The 26,729-nt window shown below is 38.9% G+C and overlaps 1 protein-coding gene across 1 annotated transcript in view; it reads left to right on the top strand.

The window, feature by feature from the left end:
* Nucleotides 1-26,729, top strand: part of CDHR5 (cadherin related family member 5) — a 75,570-nt gene that overhangs the window by 47,049 nt on the left and 1,792 nt on the right. Inside the window, exons 6-11 of the mRNA XM_053689291.1 lie at nucleotides 7,821-7,911; nucleotides 9,508-9,605; nucleotides 10,193-10,399; nucleotides 10,548-10,664; nucleotides 11,975-12,041; nucleotides 13,248-13,823. Coding sequence (XP_053545266.1) covers nucleotides 7,821-7,911; nucleotides 9,508-9,605; nucleotides 10,193-10,399; nucleotides 10,548-10,664; nucleotides 11,975-12,041; nucleotides 13,248-13,823 — 1,156 coding nt within the window. The remainder of the gene's footprint in view (nucleotides 1-7,820; nucleotides 7,912-9,507; nucleotides 9,606-10,192; nucleotides 10,400-10,547; nucleotides 10,665-11,974; nucleotides 12,042-13,247; nucleotides 13,824-26,729) is intronic.

Genomic DNA, 26,729 nt, shown 5'->3' with positions numbered 1-26,729 from the left:
TTCCTTTTTGCGTGGTGACATCACACGCTATAAACGTGATGACGTCACCGCGCAACTTTATTTAACATTAACAATGTTAAATATAGGAGCAGGGGGCATGCTGCTTAGAAGCCTGTATCTCAGGCATCTAAGCAGCTACAGACCCCCAAGACCCACTGTTGGAAAGTTAATCGCCTAACCTTTCCAACGGTGTAAGTCTTGGGGATCTGAAATAAATAAATAAAAGTAAAAAAAAAATATTTTTAAAAATATTAAATAAAAAACCCTTTAAGAAAACCTTAGCACACAGGTGGGAAAGTGCTTAGCACTCAAAGGGTTAATAGGACTTTAGCACTGGCAATTATTAGATCCCCTCCACTTTTGAATGTGTGCCCTCTATATGTTGTTCCTGATGACGCTCCTGCACCTCTAAACATCTAAACCCTAGCCAACTCTCTATGTTTCCTGAAGCAAAACCCAGCTCTGGAAATACAGATTCTATAAATCATTAGTCAGTGCTATTTATGTCATCATATGACGACAGAAATGATTATAAACAAGACTATTTTCAGGTGTGGCTGGTTAAATGTTATCTCCTAGTTATCCACAGAAGATTGCTTCTAGTCATATTAGACTAATAAAATTCCTAGACTTTGTCCTCTGTAGATTCCAAGTCACAGAAAAGGCAATGCACACTATGTTATAAAATGATGAGAGACAGCCTATAAAATTAGGAATTGTGTATAGGTGGACTTTTGTGTTTTCCTGGCTACCACCATAACAATATTCCTCTTATTTTACTTTCTTTTTTACTTTCCAGCTTCCCCTTAATTTTTTAATATATTTCCTATTTCCACTATATTAACATTATCCATGGATTTTTTTAAACAAGCTTTATTAAATATTATTACAAATGTACAAAGTAAATGAAGTAATGACTTTTCGTTTTTGATACAAAAGCTTCACTTTTATTTTATTTTAGATTTAATGTGTTTTTTTTTCCAATTATTGCATATTTAAATATCACAGAAAACTATTTTCTAACTTAAATCTACATTTTTAAATGTATGTATGTATTGGGTACTTGTAAAGTGCGGCTAATCACCCGTAAGGGTCTCAAGGCGCTGCTCATTTTATCGACCTTGGAAGGATGAAAGGCTGAGTGGTCATTGCCTGGGATCGAACCTGCAACCCTTGGGTTGCTACAGAGCCACAATGCCTTAGCATGCTAAGCTATATGTAAATATATATCAAACACTAACAGCGCTAATAAAGTGAATTGCAACAAAGGATAAATAATAAAATATTTATTGGTATATAAAAAATACAGAGAACACTGTAAGATGTAAAAAACACCAAACAAATGGAGAGGTGTGTACAATTTGAAAGCTCTAGGCCGAGTAAACAATCCCAGCTAAATAAGACTAGGAACTTGCTTTTTGCACACTCGTGAAAAAAGTGTCATAAAAATCTATACAGGTAAGTTAAATGCAATGAATAAACTGCAATAAAAACAAAGTTAAAAGTGAAGTGTAAAATAACAGCAAGCCACAACTTACTGATGAAGGTGCAAGACCCAGAAACGCGTGGTGAGTATCAGTAAGCTTTGTCTGGCCAGGCCAGTAATTTGCGGCTTGCTGTTATTTTACATTTCACTTTTAACTTTGTTTTTATTGCAGTTTATTCATTGCATTTAACTTACCTGTATAGATTTTTATGACACTTTTTTCACGAGTGTGCAAAAAGCAAGTTCCTAGTTTTATTTAGCTGGGATTGTTTACTCGGCCTAGAGCTTTCAAATTGTACACACCTCTCCATTTGTTTGGTGTTTTTTACATCTTACAGTGTTCTCTGTATTTTATTATTTATCCTTTGTTGCAATTGACTTTATTAGGACTGTTAGTGTCTGATATATAAAAAAAACAAAATGGAAATATACAACAGCAGCTTAGTAATATTTTTTTATTATCACATATATTTATATAATTTACAAGTGGCGCTCTCATTTTATAACTCCAATTTTTAAATGTAAGTTTAATATTCTTCTATCCTTGGCTATACTTTGAGCTAGAATTATCAACAATTGGATGGATAAGCTTTACATTTTATGAACCTGTCTGTATTTGATCGCAAATTGTGAGAAGCATCTGCTCCCCATATTTAGCATTGCACAGGTGAACGCCCCCCTGACAAGTTCAACCAATTGAGCAAGAGCAGGGCTTGACGATCACTCAGGTCAAATGAGTCCGGGGTGATTTTCATCCGCCAACTCTAAGTTGACAAAGAAAGTTTAGGAAACAGCGGTTTAAACTTTTGCTTCATAAATATGAATTGCATAAATATAATTTGCCTTGTGATAGATAAACCCCTTAGTATGTACATATTGTAAAGAAATACAATTAAAATCTTCATGCTTCCCCTTTTTATATTTCTAATCTTCTCAATTTATAATTGTCCCCTCTCCTTCCATATCTACTACATAACATTTAGGGGTGTTGTCTACAATTTTAAGGGACATGTTACTCAAAATAAATTTTCCTTCATCTATGATGTAACTGTGCAAAAGAAAAAGTTTAATTATTTATACCTCTGTTTGTCTTTTTATTTAAAACTAAGATCAGATCACCAGATTAACCTCTCTGTGAGCAGTTACTATTCAACTCCTCTTCAGACGTTCATCAGCATAATGAAAATAATGAACAGCCAATCAACATCATTAGAGTTCACAATTTGTTAGATGTCTCCATAATCTAGTGTATTTCTTCATAATCTCGTGTATTTCTCCATAATCTAGTGTATTTTTCCATAATCTAGTGGGATTTCACTGTGACCCCATGAGATTTCAAGAGTAAATTAGGTGGAAGATAAAGTGTATGTGTTTGCACATGCCAGATGCATTCTCCCTTGCTCTTACTTGGACATGCATCTAGATTGGAAAATCTTTTGGCTAGATTACGAGTTTTGCGTTATGAGTGAAAAAGTAGCGTTATGGCTCTTTTTCACTACCGCTGGTATTACGAGTCTTGCAGGTATATCTGTACCTCACACTTTTTTGGCCGTAATGCAACGTAACTACCGCAGCTTTCAAAAAGTCCTTTTTCAATGGGACTTCCATAGCGCCGGTATTACGAGTTTGTCTGTCCGGCCAAAAAGTGAGCGGTACAGCCCATAACTACAAGATCCGTACCGTAAACTGAAAGTCAGTAGTTATGGGTTTTACGCTACAAAGCTGTACCATAAAACTCATAACTAAAGTGTTACAAAGTACACTAACACCCATAAACTACCTATTAACCCCTAAACCAAGGCCCTCCCGCATCGCAAACACACTAAAATAAAATTATTAACCCCTAACCTGCCACTCCCGACATCGCTGCCACTATAATAAACATATTAACCGATAAACCGCCGTACTCCCGCATCTCAAACACTAGTTACATATTATTAACTCCTAATCTGCTGTCCCTAACATCGCCGCAACCTACATTACTGTTATTAACCCCAATTTGCTGCCCCCAAAATTGCCGCCACTATACTAAAGTTATTAACCCCTAAACCTAACCTAACCCTAAGTCTAACCCTAACGTAACTCTAACCCTAACACCCACTAACTTTAAAATAATTTAAATTATTCCAAATAAAAATTACAATTACTACCTAAATTATTCCTATTTAAAACTAAATAAATACTTACCTGTAAAAAAAAAACCCTAAGCTAGCTACAATATAACTAATAGTTACATTGTATCTAGCTTATGTTTTATTTTTATTTCACAGGTAAGTTTGTATTTATTTTAACTATGTAGATTAGTTACTAAATAGTTATTAACTATTTACTAGCTACCTAGTTAAAATAAATACAAATTTACCTGTAAAATAAAACCTAACCTGTCTTACACTAACACCTAACCTTACACTACAATTAACTAAATTACATTAATTAAATACAATTAACTAAATTACATTAATTAAATACAATTAACTAAATTACATTAATTAAATACAATTAACTAAATTACACAAAATAAAAAAGAAATTATCAAATATTTAAACTTATTACATCTAATCTAATAGCCCTATCAAAATAAAAAAGCCCACCAAAATAAAAAAAGAACCCTAGCCTAAACTAAACTGCCAATAGCCCTTAAAAGGGTCTTTTGCGGGGCATTACCCCAAAGAAATCAGCTCTTTTACCTATAAAAAAAATACAAACAACCCATCAACAGTAAAATCCCCCACCCACACAACCAAACCCCCCAAATAAATCATATCTAAGAAACCTAAGCTCCCTGTTGCCCTGAAAAGGGCATTTGGATGGGCATTGCCCTTAAAAGGGCATTTAGCTCTTTTTCAGCCCAAACCCTAAGCTAAAAATAAAACCCACCCAATAAACCCTTAAAAAAACCTAACACTAACTCTTGAAGATCCACTTACAGTTTTTGAAGACCAGACATCAATCCTCAACGAAGCCGGGAGAAGTCTTCATCCAAGCGGCAAGAAGTCTGTTGACGGCTACTGAAGAATGAAGGTTCCTTTAAGGGACGTCATCCAAGATGGCGTCCCTTGAATTCTGATTGGCTGATAGAATTCTATCAGCCAATCGGAATTAAAGTTGAAAAAATCCTATTGGCTGATTGGATCAGCCAATAGGATTGAGCTCACATTCTATTGGCTGATTGGAACAGCCAATAGAATGCAAGCTCAATCCTATTGGCTGATCCAATCAGCCAATAGGATTTTTTCAACTTTAATTCCGATTGGCTGATAGAGTGCTATCAGCCAATCGGAATTCAATGGACGCCATCTTGGATGACGTCCCTTAAAGGAACCTTCATTCTTCAGTAGCCGTCAACAGAAGAGGATGCTACACGTCGGATGTCTTGAAGATGGAGCCGCTCCGCGTTGGAAGGATGAAGATAGAAGATGCCGCCTGGATGTAGACTTCTGCCCGCATGGAGGACCACTTCTTGCCACTTGGATGAAGACTTCTCCCGGCTTCGTTGAGGACTTCTGCCCGCTTGGAAGAAGACTTCTTTCGGCTTCGTTGAGGATGGATGTCCTGTCTTCAAAAACTGTAAGTGGATCTTCGGGGGTTAGTGTTAGGTTTTTTAAGGGTTTATTGGGTGGGTTTTATTTTTAGCTTAGGGTTTTGGGCTGAAAAAGAGCTTTTAAGGGCAATGCCCATCCAAATGCCTTTTTCAGGGCAATGGGGAGCTTAGTTTTTTTTAGATAGGATTTATTTGGGGGGTTTGGTTGTGTGGGTGGTGGTGGATTTTACTGTTTGGGGGTTGTTTGTATTTTTTATACAGGTAAAAGAGCTGATTTCTTTGGGGCAATGCCCCACAAAAGGCCCTTTTAAGGGCTATTGGCAGTTTAGTTTAGGCTAGGGTTTTTTTTATTTTGGGGGGGCTTTTTATTTTGATAGGGCTATTAGGTGTAATTAGTTTAAATATTTGATAATTTCTTTTTTATTTTGTGTAATTTAGTGGTTTTTTTGTAATTTAGTTAATTGTATTTAATTAATGTAATTTATTTAATTGTAGTGTAATGTTAGGTGTTAGTGTAAGACAGGTTAGGTTTTATTTTACAGCTAAATTTGTATTTATTTTAACTAGGTAGCTAGTAAATAGTTAATAACTATTTAGTAACTAGTCTACCTAGTTAAAATAAATACAAACTTGCCTGTGAAATAAAAATAAAACCTAAGATAGCTACAATGTAACTATTAGTTATATTGTAGCTAGCTTAGGGTTTATTTTATAGGTAAGTATTTAGTTTTAAATAGGAATTATTTAGTTAATGATAGTAATTTTTATTTAGATTTATTTTAATTATATTAAAGTTAGTGGGTGTTAGGGTTACACTTAGGGTTAGGTTTAGGGGTTAATAACTTTAGTATAGTGTCAGTGACGTTGGGGGTGGCAGATTAGGGGGTTAATAAGTGTAATGTATGTGGCGGCGATGTTAGGGGCAGTAGATTAGGGGTTAATAAGTGTAGGTGGCGGCGATGTCGGGGGCGACAGATTAGGGGTTAATAAGTGTAATGTAGGTATCGGCGATGTCGGGGGCAGCAGATTAGGGGTGTTTAGACTTGGGGTTTATGTTAGGTGTAAACATACATTTTCTTTCCCCATAAGAATCAATGGGGCTGCGTTACGGAGCTTTACGCTCCTTTATTGCATTGATGTCTATGGGGAAATCGTGCACGAGCACGTAAAACCAGCTCAAAGCAGCGCTGGTATTTGGGTGCGGTATGGAGCTCAATGGAGCTCAACATTGCTATATTGCCTGCTAATGCCGGGTTTTTGAAAACCTGTAATAGCAGCGCTATAGCGAGGTGAACGGTGGAAATAACTTGTAAGTTAGTACTGAGCCGCTCATAACGCAAAACTCGTAATCTGGCCGTATGTTAGTAGTAAGAGATTGATGTGTCAAATTTTCTTCTGTGATATTCCATTTTGGAAATGTATCTCAAGTATTGCAGTTTTCATTAATCTTAAAACATTCAGTAAAAACTATAAAAACAAATATCTTCTGGAACAGTTATGTAAAATGTGACTGACAGCTTGTGTGAGTCGAGTAAGCTTCTTACATCCCTTATTAAAATATTTACCCCTTTAAAGGGATATGAAACCCAAAATTGTTCTTTCATGATTCAGATAGATTATGTGATTTTAAACACCTTTCTAATTTATTTCTATTGTAAATTTGTATTTGTTCTCTTGGTATCTATTGTTGAAAAGTAGGAGCATATGCTTAGTAGCCGGCCCATTTCAGGAACACTGTTATATATTTGCAAGAGCACTAGAGGGCAGCACTATTTCCTGTAATGTAGTGCTTCAGATGAATACCTAGTTATCGATTCAACAAAGAATATCATAGGAACAAAGTAAATTTGATAATAGATGTAAATTGGAAACTTTTTTAAAATCGTATGCTCTGTCTGCATCACAAAAGAAAACAAACTTATCTGTAGGATATTAAATAACGAAAAAATAAATATATATTTTAAAGGGACATTAGAATAATATTATTACATAGATATATATCAGCCAAATAAGTACTGAATTGCAAAAAAAAAACTATATACAGAAGCATTAAAAACTATCCCTTCATGAATGATCAAAATTTATTAAGAACTGCAGTGAGTTTGTTTATCTTATCTCCTTTATATCAGGTAGGGCTGGGAAATGAATGTGTCTACTGCTCTTAATCAATTTGTGCATTTTGTAGCTGGTTTGGGCAGCTTACAGCATTTTAAAGAAAACGTAGGCTACTAATTTGCTTTTCGGTCTCTACAAGCACAATTGTACACAGAAGCAAGAGGGTTTAATGTCCCTTTAAACAGTGCAGTTTTATATGTATCCACTTCACACTGAGAAGTGCTGAGAGCTCTCATATTCATTTTGAAAGTAGATAATAATATTATCAAAGCACGGTCTCTGGGAAGTCTATGAGCTGTTAGCCTGCAGAGCACTAATGTATAGACCCCTGTGTTTGTCTATATGTCTGAATAATCAAGATTTTAATGGCATTAGCTGTTATTAGAGGTGTTTGCTTTATTTCATATGTATCATTTCTATATATTAGAATTTGATGACAATGTCTATATAACAAAGTAACATAGTAACATAGTAGATAAGGTTAAAAAAAGACTGAAGTCCATCGAGTTCAACCTATACAAATCTAAAATACTTACAAAAAAGCTCCAGTTAAGCTTAAATAACCCCACTAAAAGGTGACCCATTTAATACTAGCAATCATATCCATGAATTTTGTTTATGATAATTTAGTTCCTGTGCAGGACAGTGAATATAACGCATGCTCTTTTTCTGTTTTAGACTGGGCCCCTGCACTTAACTCCAGGTCCTTTATATGCTGTGGATGGAGATGTGGGTATTAATGCAATGATAATGTACAGAATTATTGGTGGTAAGTATTTGTTGCTATAAGTAGTACGCTTCTTCATTTTAATACCTGCCACATGGAAGAACCAAAAGGATTCAGAGCATTTCATTTAAAGCAGTGTTTCCCAAACTCAGTCATCAAGACCCTTAACAGACCGGATATTCATTTGTATTCTGTTCTCTGGGCAGCATGAACAGAAATTGTAGACCTGAAATATATATCATCTATCTATCTATCTATCTATCTATCTATCTATCTATCTATCATCTATCTATCTATCTATCTATATATATATTTATAAAACAAATGCTCTCTCAGGACTTGCACAAAATCAAACCAAATTTAATGGAACGTTTTTGGAGAGATAATCTCCCTCATTAGCATATTATCACATACTGATGAAGGAGATTATCTCTCCGAAAACGTTCCATTAAATTTGGTTTGATTTTATGCAAGTCCTGAGAGTGCATTCGTTTTTTGAATATATTTTATTACATTTTTGCACCCAGGCAGCTGGCATCTGAAGGGTTGGGCTGTTGACTGGACGCCATATATATATATATAAAACAATGGAAGAAGGAGTCACTCACAGGGTCTTAAATCCAAAAATACTGATGTATTTAATAAATACATCAGTATTTTTGGATTTAAGACCCTGTGAGTGACTCCTTCCATTGTTTTGTATTTAGACTTGGAGTGCACTGCAGGCCATTTTGGGCCTTACTGCTACATCAGGAGTGCTTCTACCATCTTCTTTATTTATATATATATATATATATATATATATATATATATATATATATATATATACATAATATAGAGAAACTCGTTGTGTAGTTCATTAACAAATCTAGACAGGCCAGAAGGCTTGTTTTTCCCACAGAAAACCTCTGAATTACATTGTTCATTGTTTCCGATGCAGCAAAGGATTGTGGGTAAGATATGCAAATGAGGTTCAGAAGGAGACACTTTTTTACTTCAAGTGTGCTTTTACACAGACTCCCTTTACGACAAAGCATCGCTGTTCACACAGCTTATAAGCTTAGCTAGGTTTAGTGCAGTGATTCAAAACCATCCCAGGACAGACTGTTTTGTGGTGTTTGCCACTCATCAGCTAGGAGAAGGTTTGAATCACTGCTGGGTGAAGTTGATTTCTGGGCAAAATACAACATTTAAAATTAGGGGGAGGAAAAAAGTGAGTTAAAAATCCTCCACTACGCACAAAATATAGGGAAAATAACTAATTGTGTAGTTCATTAACAAATCTAGACAGGCCAGAAGGCTCGTTTTTCCCACATACATACACAGTATACACGTACACATACAAAGTCTAGCACTCACATACACAAAGCAAAATGAAAGAGTTAGTTACATTTAGCCAAACGGTGATTGGCCCAGGAGTGCATCAAGATCTTTTCCTCCCTGTGTTCCTAACCTACAGCCACATATGTCTGTTTCACCCTTGTTTGTATCTCAGTATGTTTGGTTGAAAGCGAGCATGTGTGACTGTATCTGTATATATATATTACTTAAATTCTGTATTACCGTATTTCTTGGATTTAGTAACACTCTGGCCCAAAAAATATATTTATAGGTTTCTCGCTCTCTCTTTTTCTCTAGGAAATGTTGATAATATATTTGCAGTGGATGCTTCTAATGGAAACATAACAATGACAAAGGCTGCAGATAATCTCGGGACAATAATCCTGCAGGTTATGGTAGGTATGATGGCTGAAAGATAAAAGGACTATGTCCTTTTTTGTCACTAGTGGTAGAACATTTTTATAGCACCTTCATTTTAGTGAATGGGCAATGCTGACATCACTACAGTTTAGTGACCACTTTCTGTGTGTGTTACTGAATTGCTACGTCTTAAGGCTCATTGCTATGACCTCGGTCACTTTAAAACTAGCAACTATATTATAAATATACCACTGTTACTGCCAACTGGAACCTTTTTCCACTGCAGTAACGTTTATCTGTGACCTGGTCTCCTTGCCAATACTAACCGGTCCTTACCTATCTATGCCTGACCCAGCCCCATTATCTTGCCCCGACACCTTGTACTGAGCCTGTCAAACTTTCTTGACACCCAAAGGACCCTCCGACAACAGGAAACTACTCTTCATCATTCCCCCACTTAGTTATGGAGCAGCGGTGGGCATCAAGCTCCATACTTGATAAATAGGCCCCAAAGACTCCAACCTCTGTCCATGTGATTCACAGATGTAACTCTGCCCCTGACGGATGAACAGGAAACTTTTGGCTAACTCTGTATTTAACTAATATACTATGTCCATTCCAGGCTTACCAGAATAATGATAATACCAAATATGCATTAACAACAGTACAAATTCATGTGAAGGAGAGAAATGAACATCCACCAATTTTTACCAGCAACTTTTATGAGGGTGATTCGTTTGTTAACGCTCCTGTTGACGCTTTCATAAACGAGTTTGGCAGCTCAGGCAAACCACTCCGTGTATTTGCTAAAGATGATGATTTTGACGATGTAAGTATCCTTAATATATTTCCAAGGCCTGTGAAAACATTTTAGCACTAAAAAATATATTTTAATTTAATTTTAAAAACACTATTATCGAACAATATTTTATAAAGCCTAACAATTAATGAAATAATCTAATTTTTTGTTACTGCAGACAGTCAACCCAGCTGTCACATACAGGATTCAGAATAGTAGCGACTTTAGAATCTCTCGGGAAGGATATATCTTTACTAATGCAGTTATCAACTCTCCAACTACCATAGTGTTTGCGGTATGTATCATACTCTGGATGCCGCTGTTATAGTCTTGTCAAGAATTAATAGACTAGACATTTTGGGCTAGATTACAAGTGGAGTGCAAAATATTACTTTTGCGAGGGCGATATTTGTGTTCCACTTAGTTAGCCGCAATGAGAGCGCAACCTTACGTTCCCATGGAATCTTTGTGCTCACAAAATCGCTTCCATAGGCTCCAATGGGAGCCTTGTTCTGATGCCGTGAGACACGTCAGAGAACCTAGCTCAGTAAAGGTGGTAAGTCGGGCAGTATTGGGCAGCAAATGTTTAATATATGTATATATACATATGAATATATACATTTGTGTTTATATGTGTATATACACATGTTAACGCATAAATATATATGTATATAAGCATATACATATAAATGTACAGGGAATACACAGTTCCCCATAGCCCACAATATAAAGGCACTTGTAATGGCTGGTTATTTATCGTGCGCCCATAAACGGGTGAATTTCCCATTTGCTGGTGCACAATAAATAAGCGCTCCACATGTAATCTATCACTTTATATTTCAATATTATTGAAAAACATGATTCATAGTTTTATGCTTTGCAATGTTATTTTTAAATTATGTTGATAGCAGATATGGTTATTTATCGCGCCCGTAAACGGGCACATTTTCCAATTTACGGGTGCGCAATAAATTAGCACTCCACTTGCAATATAGCTCTTTATGTTTAATTATTATTGAAAAATATGATTCAGAATTTTATGCTTTGCAATGTTATGTTGAAATTATGTTGATAGCAGACATAGGGTATTCATTTTAAAGAAAATATCTTCTCAGTAAAATTTTGGTACATTACTTAAAGGGATACTAACTCCAAATTTTTCTCTCATGATTCAGATAGAGCATGCAATTTTAAGCAACTGTTTAATTTACTCCTATTATCAATTTTTCTTTGTTCTCTTGCTATCTTGATTTGAAAACGCAGTAATGAAAGGTTAGGAGCCGGCCCATTTTTAGTTCAGCACCTTGGTAGAGCTTGCTGATTGGTTTGCTACATTTAGCCACAAATCAGCAAGTGCTACCCAGGTGCTGAACAAAAAATGGTCCATCTCTAAAGCTTACAGTACTGCTTTTTCAAATAAAGATAGCATGAGAACAAAGAAAAAATGATAATAGGAGTGAATTAGAAAGGTGCTTAAAATCTCATGCTCTATCTGAATCATGAAAGAAAAAAATTGGGTTTAGTGTCCCTTTAAACCACAGAAAATAAACAACCTATCGCCTGCATATACAACAATTCCCAAATTATGTTTTCTCTCCTACTCAGGTGTCAGCAACAGATACCTCAACTGGAGAAGTGGCCACAACTTTGGTCAATGTGAATATCACCCCAGGTAAGAATCTTATTTGCTGTATCCCTATCCAAAATTTCACAGAGAAATATAGTGGATCCTTTGATTTGAAGTGATAAAAAATAAGCTGGATCTTATTGGATCAACCCAGAAAAAATAGGATTTTAAGAGTTTACAAAGCAAAACCAGTGTGAGCTGAATTCATTGTTGTATTTAGTTTTCTGTTGGCACTGGGAAATCTGTTGCTCATACTCCTACACCCCACTCTTAAACTTATGTTTTCCTCATATATTTATCACATATGGACAGGGGCAGACTAAGACCAATCAGGGCCCTGGGCAATAATTAGGGAAGGGCCCCCACTATCTCACACTGACCCAAATGTATTACAATTTATACAAATTAACATAGTAGCCTCCCTGTTCTGCCCCCAAACTCCAGCGTCAGGACTCCCAATGTCAAGGGCCAGAGACAGTGCCCCAAACTCAAGGGTCAGACCCCATACTCCATGGCTCTCACAGAGACAGACCCCCCCTCCTACTCTAGGGCCCATCGAGCAACAAACCCCACATCCAGACACAAGGCCCCCCTAAACCAACACTTAACTGCTTAGTTGTGGATAGGACAGGTGTCAGCCCCAGCTTACGCAGCACACCAGGAGCCATGCTGGAGATGCCATTTCTGGGCCCCCTTACATGCTGGGCCCTCGGTCCAGGTCCTATTTGCCCAGCTGATCAGTCCGCCCCTGCATATGGATACTAGGGACCCATGAAATGGTCATGCAATTTCACTAAACAGCCAGGGACCATTGATTTGTAATACGATAAAACATTTGTAAATCATAGGTGTTGAAAGGCATCATCCTATTGAACTACCCCTCAAAATGTGCTTCTTCCTTAATCATGTAACCCTAGGCACAGTCTTTGTTATCCTAGGCCAAAATACACTCCTGTCTGAATTAATAAACCTTTCCAATATGTGTTATCTAGAGGAAGATTTTACATGTGTAGAACAGAGGATCAGTAATTTACAAAGCAGTAGGGATATTTTAAGGTATTCAACATATAAACAATGTTTTTAACAGTATATATTGAATCCAATATTAATCATTAATAGTAGTTGCAGGAATTTTTACATTTTCATGCAGGTTTCTTTTTCAATGTCTGTAAATATATTTTGATAATGCTGTTAGTTTGAGAGTTGTAGATCATTAATAGTTTCAAAATGTATATTTGTTATTGCATTTAGGTCTATCAACAACTCCTGGAACAGGTACTACTAAAAGCACAACTCCAGGAACTGGAACCACAATAACCAGCACTTCTGGAACAGGTACTACTACAAGAACAACCCCAGGGACAGGCACCACAACCACCAACACTCCTGGGACAGGTACTACTACAAGAACAACCCCAGGGACAGGCACCACAACCCCCACCACTCCTGGAACAGGTACTACTACAAGAACAACCCCAGGGACAGGCACCACAACCCCCACCACTCCTGGAACAGGTACTACTACAAGAACAACCCCAGGGACAGGCACCACAACCACCACCACTCCTGGGACAGGTACTACTACAAGTAAAATCCCAGGGACAGGCACCACAGCAAACACTACTCCTGGAACAGGTACTACTACAAGAACAACCCCAGGGACAGGCACCACAACCAGCACCACTCCTGGAACAGGTACTACTAGAAGTACAACCCCAGGAACAGGCACCACAGCAAACATCACTCCTGGGACAGGTACAACTAAAAGCACAACCCCAGGGACAGGTACCACACAAACCAACACTCCTGGGACAGGAACAACTATAAGTACTACTGCTGGAACAGGTACTACTCATAGAAGCACCTATGGGACAGGCACCACCAAGAGTACCATCCCAGGAACTGGCACCACCCAAAGACCTACCCATGGGTCAGGTACCACCCATGGGATAGGCACCCCTAGTAAGTACCACAGTTTAGTCTACTTCATCAAGGCTTCTACTCATTAAATTGCAGTATAAATGTTGTATGCATTTAACACAATCATCAACTTGTCTTTTTAGATCCCACAACAGTTTCAAAAGCAACCATCTCCCCTAACACAGGCTCTTCCACATCTAAGGCTTCAGGTACATCATTAAACCCAGGTACTGGGCACTCTTTAATTACTCCAACAGGTACAACACACAAGCCTATAGGCAGTACAGGTACCCCAAAGCCAACTGCATCTGCACCTCCTGGAAGTGGAACAACGTTGACTCATATAACAGGATCACAGCCTACAGGTATGTCCTCTAGAATGTCAGCCACCCCCTAAGTATCCTGGTACCTGAACACCAGGAAAAGCAGAAAATACAGTTCTAGGTATGTCCATTCAGGACCAGAATAACAAATAAAAATAGATGCAAAGAGTTCACTCATCAAAATCAAAACTAGCTATTAAAGGATACAGACGTAATAGCCTTAAAGAGATACTGAACCCAAAAAAAATTTCTTCCACGATTCAGATTTTGAGCAAATTTCTAATTTACTCCTATTATCAATTTTTCTTCATTCTCTTGGTATCTTTATTTATAAATGCTGGAATGTAAGCTTTCGAGCTCTCCCATCTTTGGTTCAGCACCTGGGTTGTGTTTGCTGGGTTTGGTGGATAAATGCAGCCACCAATCAAGCAAGCACTATACAGGGTGCTGGACCAAAAATGGGCCAGCTCGTAAGCTTACATTCCAGCATTCATAAATAAAGATACCAAGAGAATGACGAAAAATTGATAATAGGAGTAAATTAGAAAGTTGCTTAAAATTGCATGCTCTATCTGAATCACGAAAGATAAAAAATTGGGTTCATTATCCCTTTAACCAAATTATATCTTTAAGGGAAAGTCCTTAAAGGGACATTGTACACATTTTATTCTATCAGTCATATGAAAGAGTACCCATGAATAGGGTTTTATGAAAAAACAGTAATTAAAAGCTGTTTGTATTTAAAATTGCTCACTTACTAATAAAGACAAGTCCCTCACTTTTGTGGATGGACATAGACAGTAAACAACTTAAGATTGTATATAAAATCTACTGAAACAGCTTTGCGTTATACATTTATTATTTATTTTGCCCCTGTTAATGTAATTTAGCTCTGAAAATTGAGCAATTTCTAATTCTCATAATATGAAAAACAAAATTTATGCTTACCTGATAAATTTCTTTCTTTTCGAACATGGAGTGTCCACGACGTTATTCCAATTACCAGTGAGGTTCAACTCCTGGCCAGCAGGAGGAGGCAAAAAGTACCCCAGCAAAGCTGTTAAGTGTAACTTCCCTTACCCATAATCCCCAGTCATTCAGCCGATGGAAAATGGTAAACGAAGAAACACAAGGGTAAAAGGGTGCCTGAGGTTTACTCAAAAAAACCCTGCTGATTATAATAAAAAAGAGGGCGGGGTCGTGGACTCTCCATGTCCAGAAATAAATACATTTATCAGGTAAGCATACATTTTCTTTTCTTTCCTATGACATGGAGGGTCCACAATTTCATTCCAATTACTAGTGGGAACCAATACCCAAGCTAGAGGACATGGAATGAACAGGGAGGGAGAAAAAGGCAGGAGGACCTAAACAGAAGACACCACCACTTGAAGAAAGTATAAAATTTGTAGAATTTGGAAAAAGTATGTAGAGGACCATGTTGCTGCCTTGCAAATCTGTTCCACAGAAGCTTCATTTTTGAAAGCCCAAGAAGAGGAGACAGCCCTAGTGGAACGAGCTGTAATTCTCTCATGAGGCTGCTGTCCAGCAGTCTCATAAGCCAAACGAATCAAACTTCTCAACCAAAGAGACAGAGTAATAAAAGAGGCCTTCTGACCCTTATGCTGCCTAAAATCTTTAGTAGCTTATAAGTAAAATTTTAAAGCCAGCACAACATCCAAGTTATGCAAAAGACGTTCCTTATGAGAAGGATTAGGACAAAAAGGAGGAACAACAATTTCCTGATTAACGTTTCGATCTGACACCACCTTAGGAATGAACCCAATTTAGTATGAAGGACCACCTTATCTGCATGAAAAATAAGATACGGGGAATCACACTACAGAGCTGAAAGCTCAGAGACTCTGCGAGCGGAAGAAATAGCAAGGAGAAACAAAACCTTCCAAGATAACAACTGTATATTCACAGCATGCATCGGCTCAAACGGAGCCTGCTGAAAAAACTTTAAGAACTAGGTTAAGGCTCCACGGGGGAGCAACAGGTTCAAACACAGGCCTGATTCTAACCAGGGCCTGAACAAAAGCTTGGACATCTGGTAAGTCTGCCAGACGTTTGTGTAAAAGGATAGATAACTCAGAAATCTGATTCTTTAGAGTACTGACCGACAAACCCTTCTCCAGGCCATCCTGAAGAAAAGATCAAATCCTCACCCGGCTCCAGGAGAACCCTTTAGATTCACACCAATAAAGATATTTATGCCATATCTTTTGGTAAATCTTGCGAGTAACCGGTTTGCGAGCCTGAAGCATAGTTTCAATGACCGCTTCAGAAAAACCACGTCTAGACTGAACTAGGGGTTCAATCTCCAAGCAGTCAGCTTCAGAGAATCTAGGTTTGGATGGAGGAAAGGACCCTAAATTAGAAGGTCCTTCCTCAGAGGTAACCTCCAAGGAGGTAGAGATAACATTCGTACCAGATCCTGCGAGACCATGCAGGAGCTATTAGGATCACCGATGCTCTCTCCTGTTTGATACGAGCAATGACTTGTGCAAGAAGAGCAAACGGAGGAAATAGATATGCCAGAGAGAACATCCAAGGAACCGCTAGAGCATCTATCTGAACAGCCTGAGGATCTCTTGACCTTGAACCGTACTTTGGAACTTTGGCATTTTGGCGGCACGCCATCAGATCCTACTCTGGAACTCCCCACCTGAGAGATCAATCATTGAGGGTTATCTGAGAGAACATTTTTGGATGGAGAGCCCACTCCCCGGGATCAAAAGTCTGTCTGCTCAGAAAGTCCGCCACTTTAGTTATTTACACCTGGAATGTGGATGGTCGATAGAAGGCAATCGTGAGCTTCTGCCCACTGCAGAATGCAAGTCACCTCCTTCATGGCTAAGGAACTCCGAGTCTCTCCTTGGTGGTTGATGTAAGCCACTGAGGTGATGTTGTCCGACTGAAATCTGATAAACCGGACAAAAGACAGCTCTTAACTCCAAGATGTTTATGGGAAGAGAGGACTCTTCCCAAGACCACAGACACTGAACCTTAAGAGAATCCCAAACAGCACCCCAGCCTGACAGGCTGTTGTCCATAGTCACAATCTCCCAGGAAGGTCTCAGGAAGCAAGTGCCCTGAGACAGATGCTCCTGAGACATCCACCACAAGAGAGAATCTCTTGTTAGGGGTCCAGATTTATCCTCTGTGACAAATCTGAATGGTCTCCGTTTCATTGACGGAGCATGCAAAACTGCAGCGGTCGCAGATGAAACCGAGCAAAAGGGATGATGCCCATGGATGCCACCATCAGACCAATCGCCTCCATGCACTGAGCCACTGATGGCCAAAAGGCAGACTGGAGAGAAAGGCAGGAAGCAAGAAGTTTGGATTTTCTAACCTCCATCAGGAAAATATCCATGGACATGGAATCTATTGTTGTCCCTAAGAAACACACTGTTGTAGATGGAATTAGAGTACTCTTTTCCAAATTCACCTTCCACCTGTGGGAACGTAGAAATGACAACAGCATCTCTGTATGAGATTGAGCTACTTGAAAAGATGACGCTTAAACCAATATGTTGTCTAGATAAGGTGCCACAGCAATTCCCTGGGATCTGATCACTGCCAATAGTGCCCCCAGAACCTTTGTGAATATTCTGGGAGCCGTTGCCAGACCAAATGGAAGCGCAACAAACTGGAAATGTTTGCCCAGAAAAGCAAACCTCAAAAATTTGTTATGTTCCCTGTGAATGGGAACATGAAAGTATGCGTCCTTCAGGTCTATAGTCATCATAAATTGACCTTCCTGTACCAAAGGAAGAATGGAACGAATAGGACGGGACCCTGAGAAATTTGTTGAGGCACTTGAGATCTAGGATTGGACAAAAAGTTCCCTCCTTTTTGGGAACCACAAATAGATTTGAATAGAATCCTAGACCTTGTTCCCTTAGAGGGACTGGTACAATAACTCCCAGGGAGGATAGGTCCTTTACACAATTTTAGAAGGCTTCCTTCTTTATCTGGTTTGAGGATAGTCTTGAAAGGAGAAATCTGCCCCTTGGAGGGCAAGACTTGAATCCCATTCTGTAACCCTGGCATACTATGTCCACAGCCCAAGGATCTGGCACCTCACGTATCCAGACTTGATGAAAAAGAGAAAGTCTGCCCCCCACCTGATCCAAACCTGAATCGGGGATGGAACCTTCATACTGATTTAGAATTAGCGGAAGGCTTCTTGATCTGCTTTCCCTTATTCCAGGGCTGGCTGGATTTCCAAGTGCACCTGAATTGGTCTAGTTTGGAAGAGGAAGACTTCTGTTCCTTAAATTTGCAAAAGGAACGAAAATTAGAAGTCTGCCGACCAATGGGTCTATTCTTCTTGTCCTGAGGTAGGAAAGAACCCTTTCCACCAGTAATGTCTGAAATGATTTCCGCCAGACCAGGTCCAAACAGAGTTTTACCCTTATAAGGTAAAGCCAAAAGCTTGGCCTTAGAAAAAACATCTGCCAACCAGGACTTTAACCAAAGAGCCTTGCAAGTTAGTACTGTGAAGCTAGACATCATAGCTCCCAGTCTAATTACCTGCATGTTGACATCACAGATAAAGGTATTGGCTAGTTTGAGAGCTTTAATCCTATCTTGGATCTCCTCTACCGAAGTTCCCTCAGTAATAAGATCAGACAAGGCATTGCACCAATAAGATGCTGCTCCTGCAACCGTGGTGATACTCACTGCAGGTTGCCACTGTAATTCTTGATGTATATACATCTTTTTTAAGTAAGCCTCTAGTTTTTATCCATGGGATCCTTAAAAGAGCAAATATCCTCTATAGGAATGGTAGTTCTCTTAGCCAGAGTAGACACAGTGCGCCAAGAGTCGCGAATAGAGTCAGCAACAGGAAACATCTTTTTAAAACAGGGGAAGAGGAAAAATGAACCCCTAGTTTATCCCATTCCTGAGCAATAATTTCAGACATCTTCATTGGGACAGGAAAAACCTCCTCAGAAGATGGAGAATCATAAACTCTATCCAGTTTAGAAGACTTTGTGGGGTTGACAGCAACCGAAGGTTCATAGTAACCGGAGGTGTTCAAGCTTAAATCTAAAATGAACCTCTTCAGAATCTGAAGATTTTTCTGCTTAAGTGTCAGAGTCTGAGATCTCACCTTCAGAAGCTACTGAAGTATTCTCCTCATCTGAAAAAAGAATGGCTAATGCAGACCTAGAGTCAATAGTCTTAGTATCAGGCAGATGTTTAGATTTTCTCTTACGCTTACCCAATGAAGGGAAAGCTGACAAAGCTGCTGTTACTGCAGAAAAAATCTGAGCGGCAAAATCCCCAAGTAAATAAACACCCCCAAGAGGATGAGAGGACACAGAAGGCACAGTATGAGAAACAATTAAGGCTTGGGACGTTTGAGGAGAAAGCTGAGGCATGTCACGCACAGCATTATCCTGAGAGACACTTGGCTCAGAAGGGAGTAATTTATCCTTAAATTTTAAAGTCTTGGTTAAACAAGAGGAGCCAAATTGCATAGGTAAAACAATTTGGGCCTCTAAACAAAGTAAACATTTATCCATGGCGATGGACTGATATTTTTCTGAGTTCATGGCTAAGAGTTAACGTCCCACAAGTAATTGCAAAATTACAGAAATTAAATGATTCAAAAACATTATAAAAGAAAATTAATATATTAAATATTACATATTAATAACAAGCATATAAGGAAACTTTTAGAACAAAAAACACCTCAGACTGCCTGAGGTTCCTACCGCCAAAAGTAATACCCCACTAGTAAGAGGGAAAATGGACTTCTTGAAGAGACCCTCTCCTCTTGAATGATCCAGGTAGAATATGCAAATACAGCCGAACCTAAAAGAGCTGGATTCTCTCCTCCGTATGCAAAAGTTACTGAGGTCGCAATGCCACTGCTCCGCTAAACCGGAAGTGCGGGTGTCACGTGAGCGGGGCTTAAAATAAAGTGCCCAACATTTCTATGCAGAGAAAAAATGTGCGAGTGAAAAAACAGTCTAAAAACGTTTTTAAAGTTTCACACCAATAAGTCCTAAACAGTCCAAAGCCTCATACATAAGACACATAAGTAAATAATAAAGAGTATCCCTTACTATTTAACTCCTTACATCCCTTAGCCAAATGAAAGAACTCTTTCCCTCAAGTCTCATACTGAATAAAGATTAAATATACTGTTTCCATATTTAGTGTGCCAATATATACTGTATTGTCCACATATGAATCCTTAATTAAATAAGGATTATTATGTCCCTTAGATAAAAAGAAAAAGAGGGTTAACCTCTTAAGTGCTGCTGTCCTTCTGTACCTAGAAGGAAAAGGCACTTACCTTAGATCCAACTGCACAATAGATGCTGATCCTTAGGTGTGGCAGGCACTTTGCTCCCTGTCATGGACCTGTAGGAAAAGAAAGAGCAGAGTAACTAACTCTGGCTTTCCACAAAGGGGTAGCAAAGTGTTAAAAGTAAAGCAAAGATAACCTCGCCACCTTTTAACTGCTAAAAAAAACCCCACTGCTCTTACTCAAGAGATTGACATGGACCCCAATCCTTGCTTGCACAACCTCCATTGACAGAGGCAAAGAGAATGACTGGGGATTATGGGTAAGGGAAGTTACACTTAAAGGGACATGGAACCCAAATATTTTCTTTCATGATTTAGACAGAGTATGCAATTTTAATCAACTTTCTAATTTTCTTCTATGACCTATTATGCTTCATTCTCTTGATATCCTTTGCTGAAAAGCATATCTAGATAGGCTTAGAAGCTGCTGATTGGTGGCTGCATATAGATGCCTCTTGGTAATGGCTCACCCATGTGCATTTCTATTTCTTCATGAAAGAATATCTAAAAAAAAATAAGCAAATTAGATAATAGAAGTAAATTGGAATGTTTAAAATTGTTTTCTCTACCTGATTCATTAAAGAAAAAATGTGGGTTTAGTGTCTCTTTAACAGCTTTGCTGGGGTGCTCTTTGCCTCCTCCTGCTGGCCAGGAGTTGAATATCCCACTAGTAATTGGAATGACGTCATGGACTCTCCATGTCATAGGAAAGAAAGTACCCTGCTAAATTCTCAAGGCTAATTCTGTTACATATCTCTATCTAATTGGATTTCACTGATAGCAACTGCAAAACAGAGTACTTTATACTAACTTTATGACTGTCACTAGCCTTTTTCTCTGTGGACTAAAACCCAGATTGGCTTTTTAAAAACATTAAAGGGGCACTAAACCCAAATTTTTTATTTCATGATACAGATAGATCATGCACTTTTAAGCAACTTTCTAATTTACTCCTATTATCAATTTTTCTTCATTTTTTGCTATCTTTATTTGAAAAAGAAGGCATCTAAGCTAAGGAGCCAGCCAATTTTTGGATCAGAACCTTGGACAGCACTTGTTTAATGGTGGGTGCATTTAACCACCAATCAGCAAGCACAACCCCGGTTGTGAACCAAAAATGAGCTGGCTTCTAAACTTACATTCTTGCTTTTCAAAAAAAATTTTGCATGCTCTATCTGAATCATAAAAGAAAAAAATTTGTGTTCAGTGTTCCTTTAAGACTTGGCTTATATTTTATTCTATAGCAACACAATAGATATGTTTTCTGATTACAAGGTGTGTACTGTCCCTTTAAGCCTGCAACACAAACTGGTTGTATTCAGAAGACAGAAACTAAACGATTATCTGTCATGCATTTGAATATAATTCTTTTTAGATTAACTAAAGAAAGAAATGGAGTCTCTTTAACTTAGATTATCTAATGCTAATCTTTGTTTAAAAAAAACAACAACAGTTGAAATATCATATTAGCTAAACATTTAAGGGCTAGATTACAAGTGGAGCGCTAATTTATCACGCGCCCGCAAATGGGCAAATTCTCCCGTTTGCGGGCATGAGATAAATAACCAGCCATTACAAGTGGCTGTTAATTGCTACCACGAACTTGCGGTAGAAATTAGCGCTTATAAAATTAATCAGAGATCAGATCTCTGGTTAATTTTATAAATGTACCCCAAATGCCCCCAAACTTACTGTATTAGTTTTCTTTTCTTTTTTTTATGTAACATTTAAAAAATAAAAAACCTGCACTTTTTTGGGCTAAAGTCAGCGGCCGTGAAGATTTAAAAAAAAAAAACGGTACTGAATATATTCCTATATATTTACATTTGCTGCCCATTGCTGCGTGACTTACCTCTTTCGCGGCGCTACGTTTTCATTCTGTGTCTCACGGCATGAGAACTAGGCTCCCATTGGAGCTTACAAACACAATAGGTGAAGCTGCGCTTCTTACCGTGTATATAAGTGACTATGCGGGAATATAATAAATAAATCAATTTCTTATAGCCAAATATTTAAAATACATAAACACGCAGCTCAATAAATCATATGTACATACTCAGTGAATCATACGTGAATGTGGTATAAACACCAAATGTACCATATACATATACACTGATAGTATTACATGCAACCACTTATGCTGTTTATCACCCCAAAGTGTTAAAGTGAGTATAATATATTGTTAAATACTATACTTCCCAAGTGGTGTTAGGACCTGTGGGTGCTGCTCTCATGTAACGATCAGGGCTGTGCTCCTGATTCTCAAAGATGCTGTGAAAAGGAAAAAGACAGAGAGCGCAACCCACTCTAATAGTAATACAGCTTTAATAGACCAACATACAACGTTGAAGTGAATACACGTACAATGTTAAAAATATAATTAAGCACAGTCACCACTCCTCCGTTTCAGTCACCGGCATCTGTTATGTCAAGATGGTAGTCAGACTTTCACGCTCCTTCATCCGGCTTCCGGAAAGCCTCAGGACGTCGTGTAAGAGAGAAAGAGTCCACAGCAGTATATCCGGGCGTCGACGTGTGGTGTGCAAGGAACTGACAACCTCTACGCGTTTCGTCAGGCTCTGGCCTGACTTTCTCAAGAGTTAGTATAATGATTATACTAACTCTTGAGCCCACAAGCCCGACGACGCCTGGATATACTGCTGTGGACTCTTTCTCTCTTACACGACGTCCTGAGGCTTTCCGGAAGCCGGATGAAGGAGCGTGAAAGTCTGACTACCATCTTGACATCCAAAAAGAGAGGTAGAGCCACTGTCGTGAAAAGATAAAAGTCCTTTATTTTAACAACATTAAAAAATGAATAAATGTACAGCAGGGAAGCATCCTAGCACAAGCGTAGGTGTAGCACAAATGCATTTGTGCTACACCTACGCTTGTGCTAGGATGCTTCCCTGCTGTACATTTATTCATTTTTTAATGTTATTAAAATAAAGGACTTTTATCTTTTCACGACAGTGGCTCTACCTCTCTTTTTGGATTATTTTGCCACCAGAATTTGGAACCACTGTATATCCTGCTTTATCGCATTTTCGCTAAGACGCTGGGCTTAGTCCATTCTCCTCCCCTGAAGACACGTCATCTCTGACGTCACCTCTGACGTTGCCGCAATCCATTACCCGGACCTGCATACAGCGCATACAGCACTACAGGGCTCACGCCGGATGTTCCGAATAAGCGGAGTGCAGCTACCGAGGATGCTCTCGGTCTAGGAGGAACGCGATACCCAGTGTTAGATGCCAGTGCAAATGTGCACCGGAGGTATGTTGAACTTTGTATATCTTCTATCAAGAGCGCACACGGAAAGTTCATAGATTTCCCTGCTGTGAACAAGTTTACTGCTTGAGAACTAATACAAGGGGGGAGGGAGAGCATTCTTATAAGACCCAGAAAAGGATTTAATTCCGTCTCATATATCTTTGGATCCTACACTCTGTTTGCCCCTGTTCTCTGTTTCTTCATTACCATCTTGACATAACAGATGCCGGTGACTGAAACGGAGGAGTGGTGACTGTGCTTAATTATGTTTTTAACATTGTACGTGTATTCACTTCAAAGTTGTATGTTGGTCTATTAAAGCTGTATTACTCTTAGAGTGGGTTGCGCTCTCTGTCTTTTTCCTTTTCCCATTGGAGCTTATGGAACCGCACTCTTGTGATCGCAATGCTTCAGTGCAATTCGAACACAAGTTCATGTTCGCATTGCACCTCACCTTGAATACCAGCGCAAATGTTACAAAGTGGAGCGCAAATATCGCTTTAGCGAAAGCGATGTTTTGCGCTCCACTTGTAATCTGGCCCTAAATTATATTTTTTGGGGAAAAACTTCCCTATAGCATTCTGCATGGCTGTTTATTTCTCTATGTGGTTATCATGGAGTAAAAAAAGCTGCTTATGCATTTCACACATTTTTCAGTTGGAGCTAGGGCAACTATTTAACTTGTGTGGTGTCATGGAGCTATCAGACTTAGGTGTTTCTTAGGTGTTTCCTGGGTGCTAAAAGGGCCCAGTGAAATGCGTTTTACATTCCTTCTACCCATTTTAGGCAAGAGTACTGAATATACTTTATTAAGTGAAAATAAAAAGGTATGCAGGCAGATCTGAAAGGATACACCGAGCTTGACGCACTGAACTTGACCCAGGACTTGGAGTCTGTAACAGGAGACAGCACTTGGAGTCTGCGACAGGACACAGGACTTGGAGTCTGCAATAGGACATAGGACTTGGAGTCTGCGACAGGATACAGGACTTGAAATCTTCGACAGGATGCAGAGGAGTCTTGAGAATTGACACAGAGTGACTGTAGAGCTGGTACTTCTGATAGAGAGGTCTGTGACAGATATCGCTGGTTGGCTGATTCCTGACAGGTTCCTATAGTAGGCTGGTCTGTGATAGCTTCCTTAGGTAGGCAGGACTAGAACCACAGTGAGGCAGGTACTTCTGTATCTGGTAGACAGGAGGCTGGGACCTCTGTAGCTGGCAGATAGGAGGCTGGTACCTCTGTAGCTGGTAGGCAGGAGGCTGGTACCTCTGTAGCTGGCAGGCAGGAGGCTGGTACCTCTGTAGCTGGTAGGCAGGAGGCTGGAACCTCTGTAGCTGGCAGGCAGGCAGGAGGCTGGTACCTCTGTAGCTGGTAGGTAGGCAGGAGGCTGGTACCTCTGTAGCTGGTAGGTAGGCAGGAGGCTGGTACCTCTGTAGCTGGCAGGCAGGAGGCTGGTACCTCTGTAGCTGGTAGGCAGGCAGGAGGCTGGTACCTCTGTAGCTGGTAGGCAGGAGGCTGGTACCTCTGTAGCTGGTAGAGTACTCAGACTGGCCCCGGGCTGGTATCCATGATCCACAAAGCATAGTCAGAATTCAAGCAGAAGGTCAGCAGTAGCCAGGCAGCAGAAGCACAATCACAATTCAAACTCATAGACAGGGGAAAGCCAAAAACCAGCAACAGGAAGTCAGAACTAAGATTTAAACGGGCCCTTAGGCTGTAGCAGAGAAATACATGCAGTTTTAATCACATTTACATTATACATGTGTATTTGCACACATGCACACACACATGAACAAGGTGGTGCCTGTTCCACAGCTATACATTATTTATGCAAATTTGTTCCCTATATCTCTGTCTTATACTTTAATCAAATGTGTCTCTTTCTAGATTCTAATCCATTATCTTTGCTTACCATCCTAGATCTCACCAATAAAGATGTCCCTTTAAGAAGGGGCAGACAGAAAACCCAAAGCCTAAGATCCCAACCTATCTAGTGAATATAAAGGTCTCAGAATATCTTATTTCTTTGGATAAAATGGACATAAACCTTAGCTAGGATATAATGTGATTTTTTTTTCTCCTTTTATCTATGTTTGGTTCATTATGTTTATTTCCCCTTATTATTTAAGGACTTTCATGTATATCTGTGGTCAGGTATTTGGATGATTCTTGGCCAATTGGCTGCTAGCAGGAGATGTCAATCAACCCGATCGTATGCGATCAGGAAGATTGATGTCTGCACCCTCAAAGGCTGGGGACGAGTTAAGCTTCGCATGGAAACAGGGGTATTTGGCCCCATTCGGGCCATGATAAATCGGCCCCCTTGTCATGTAAATACATCTGAGTCTGTATGAGCACATGGGTATATACATTTGTTTTTTAAATACTTATTCTTTGATTAATATGTGTGCATAGTACAGCATTTTGGGGGTATTAAGCTGTCTAAAGCCCAGTTGAAACAAAGCAATTTGGCATGAGATAGTATTTACACATTTGATAAATTCTTGTATGGCCCTTGTATTATATGTTACTATATGGGGTGCAGTTATATATATGCTTATATTTTTATAAATATAAAGAGAAAAATAACACAACAAATAATACATTTAAGACTTCTCTTTTCACTTCCTCTCTCAAGTCACAGAGCTAGTGACAATTTCTGTACCATGAAAAAATATAATTCTGTAATTATAACCTATTGATATTGGAGTATATGAGCCTCTCCTTCACATACAAAATCCTGACTAATGAGATAAATCTCTCTCAATGTAAAATATGAGTTTGTAAAATGTTTTGAGAGACCCTCACCATACTCACAAGATTTCTCAGATCATCTTGTCTGAGCAGAGAGCTCATTGGGCCCATGTGAGAATAATAA

The sequence above is a fragment of the Bombina bombina genome, chromosome 7 (genome assembly GCF_027579735.1).
Source record: "Bombina bombina isolate aBomBom1 chromosome 7, aBomBom1.pri, whole genome shotgun sequence".
Lineage (NCBI taxonomy): Eukaryota > Metazoa > Chordata > Amphibia > Anura > Bombinatoridae > Bombina > Bombina bombina.
Note: the sequence above shows the minus strand (reverse complement) of the source record. Positions and strands in the feature narration are given on the sequence as shown.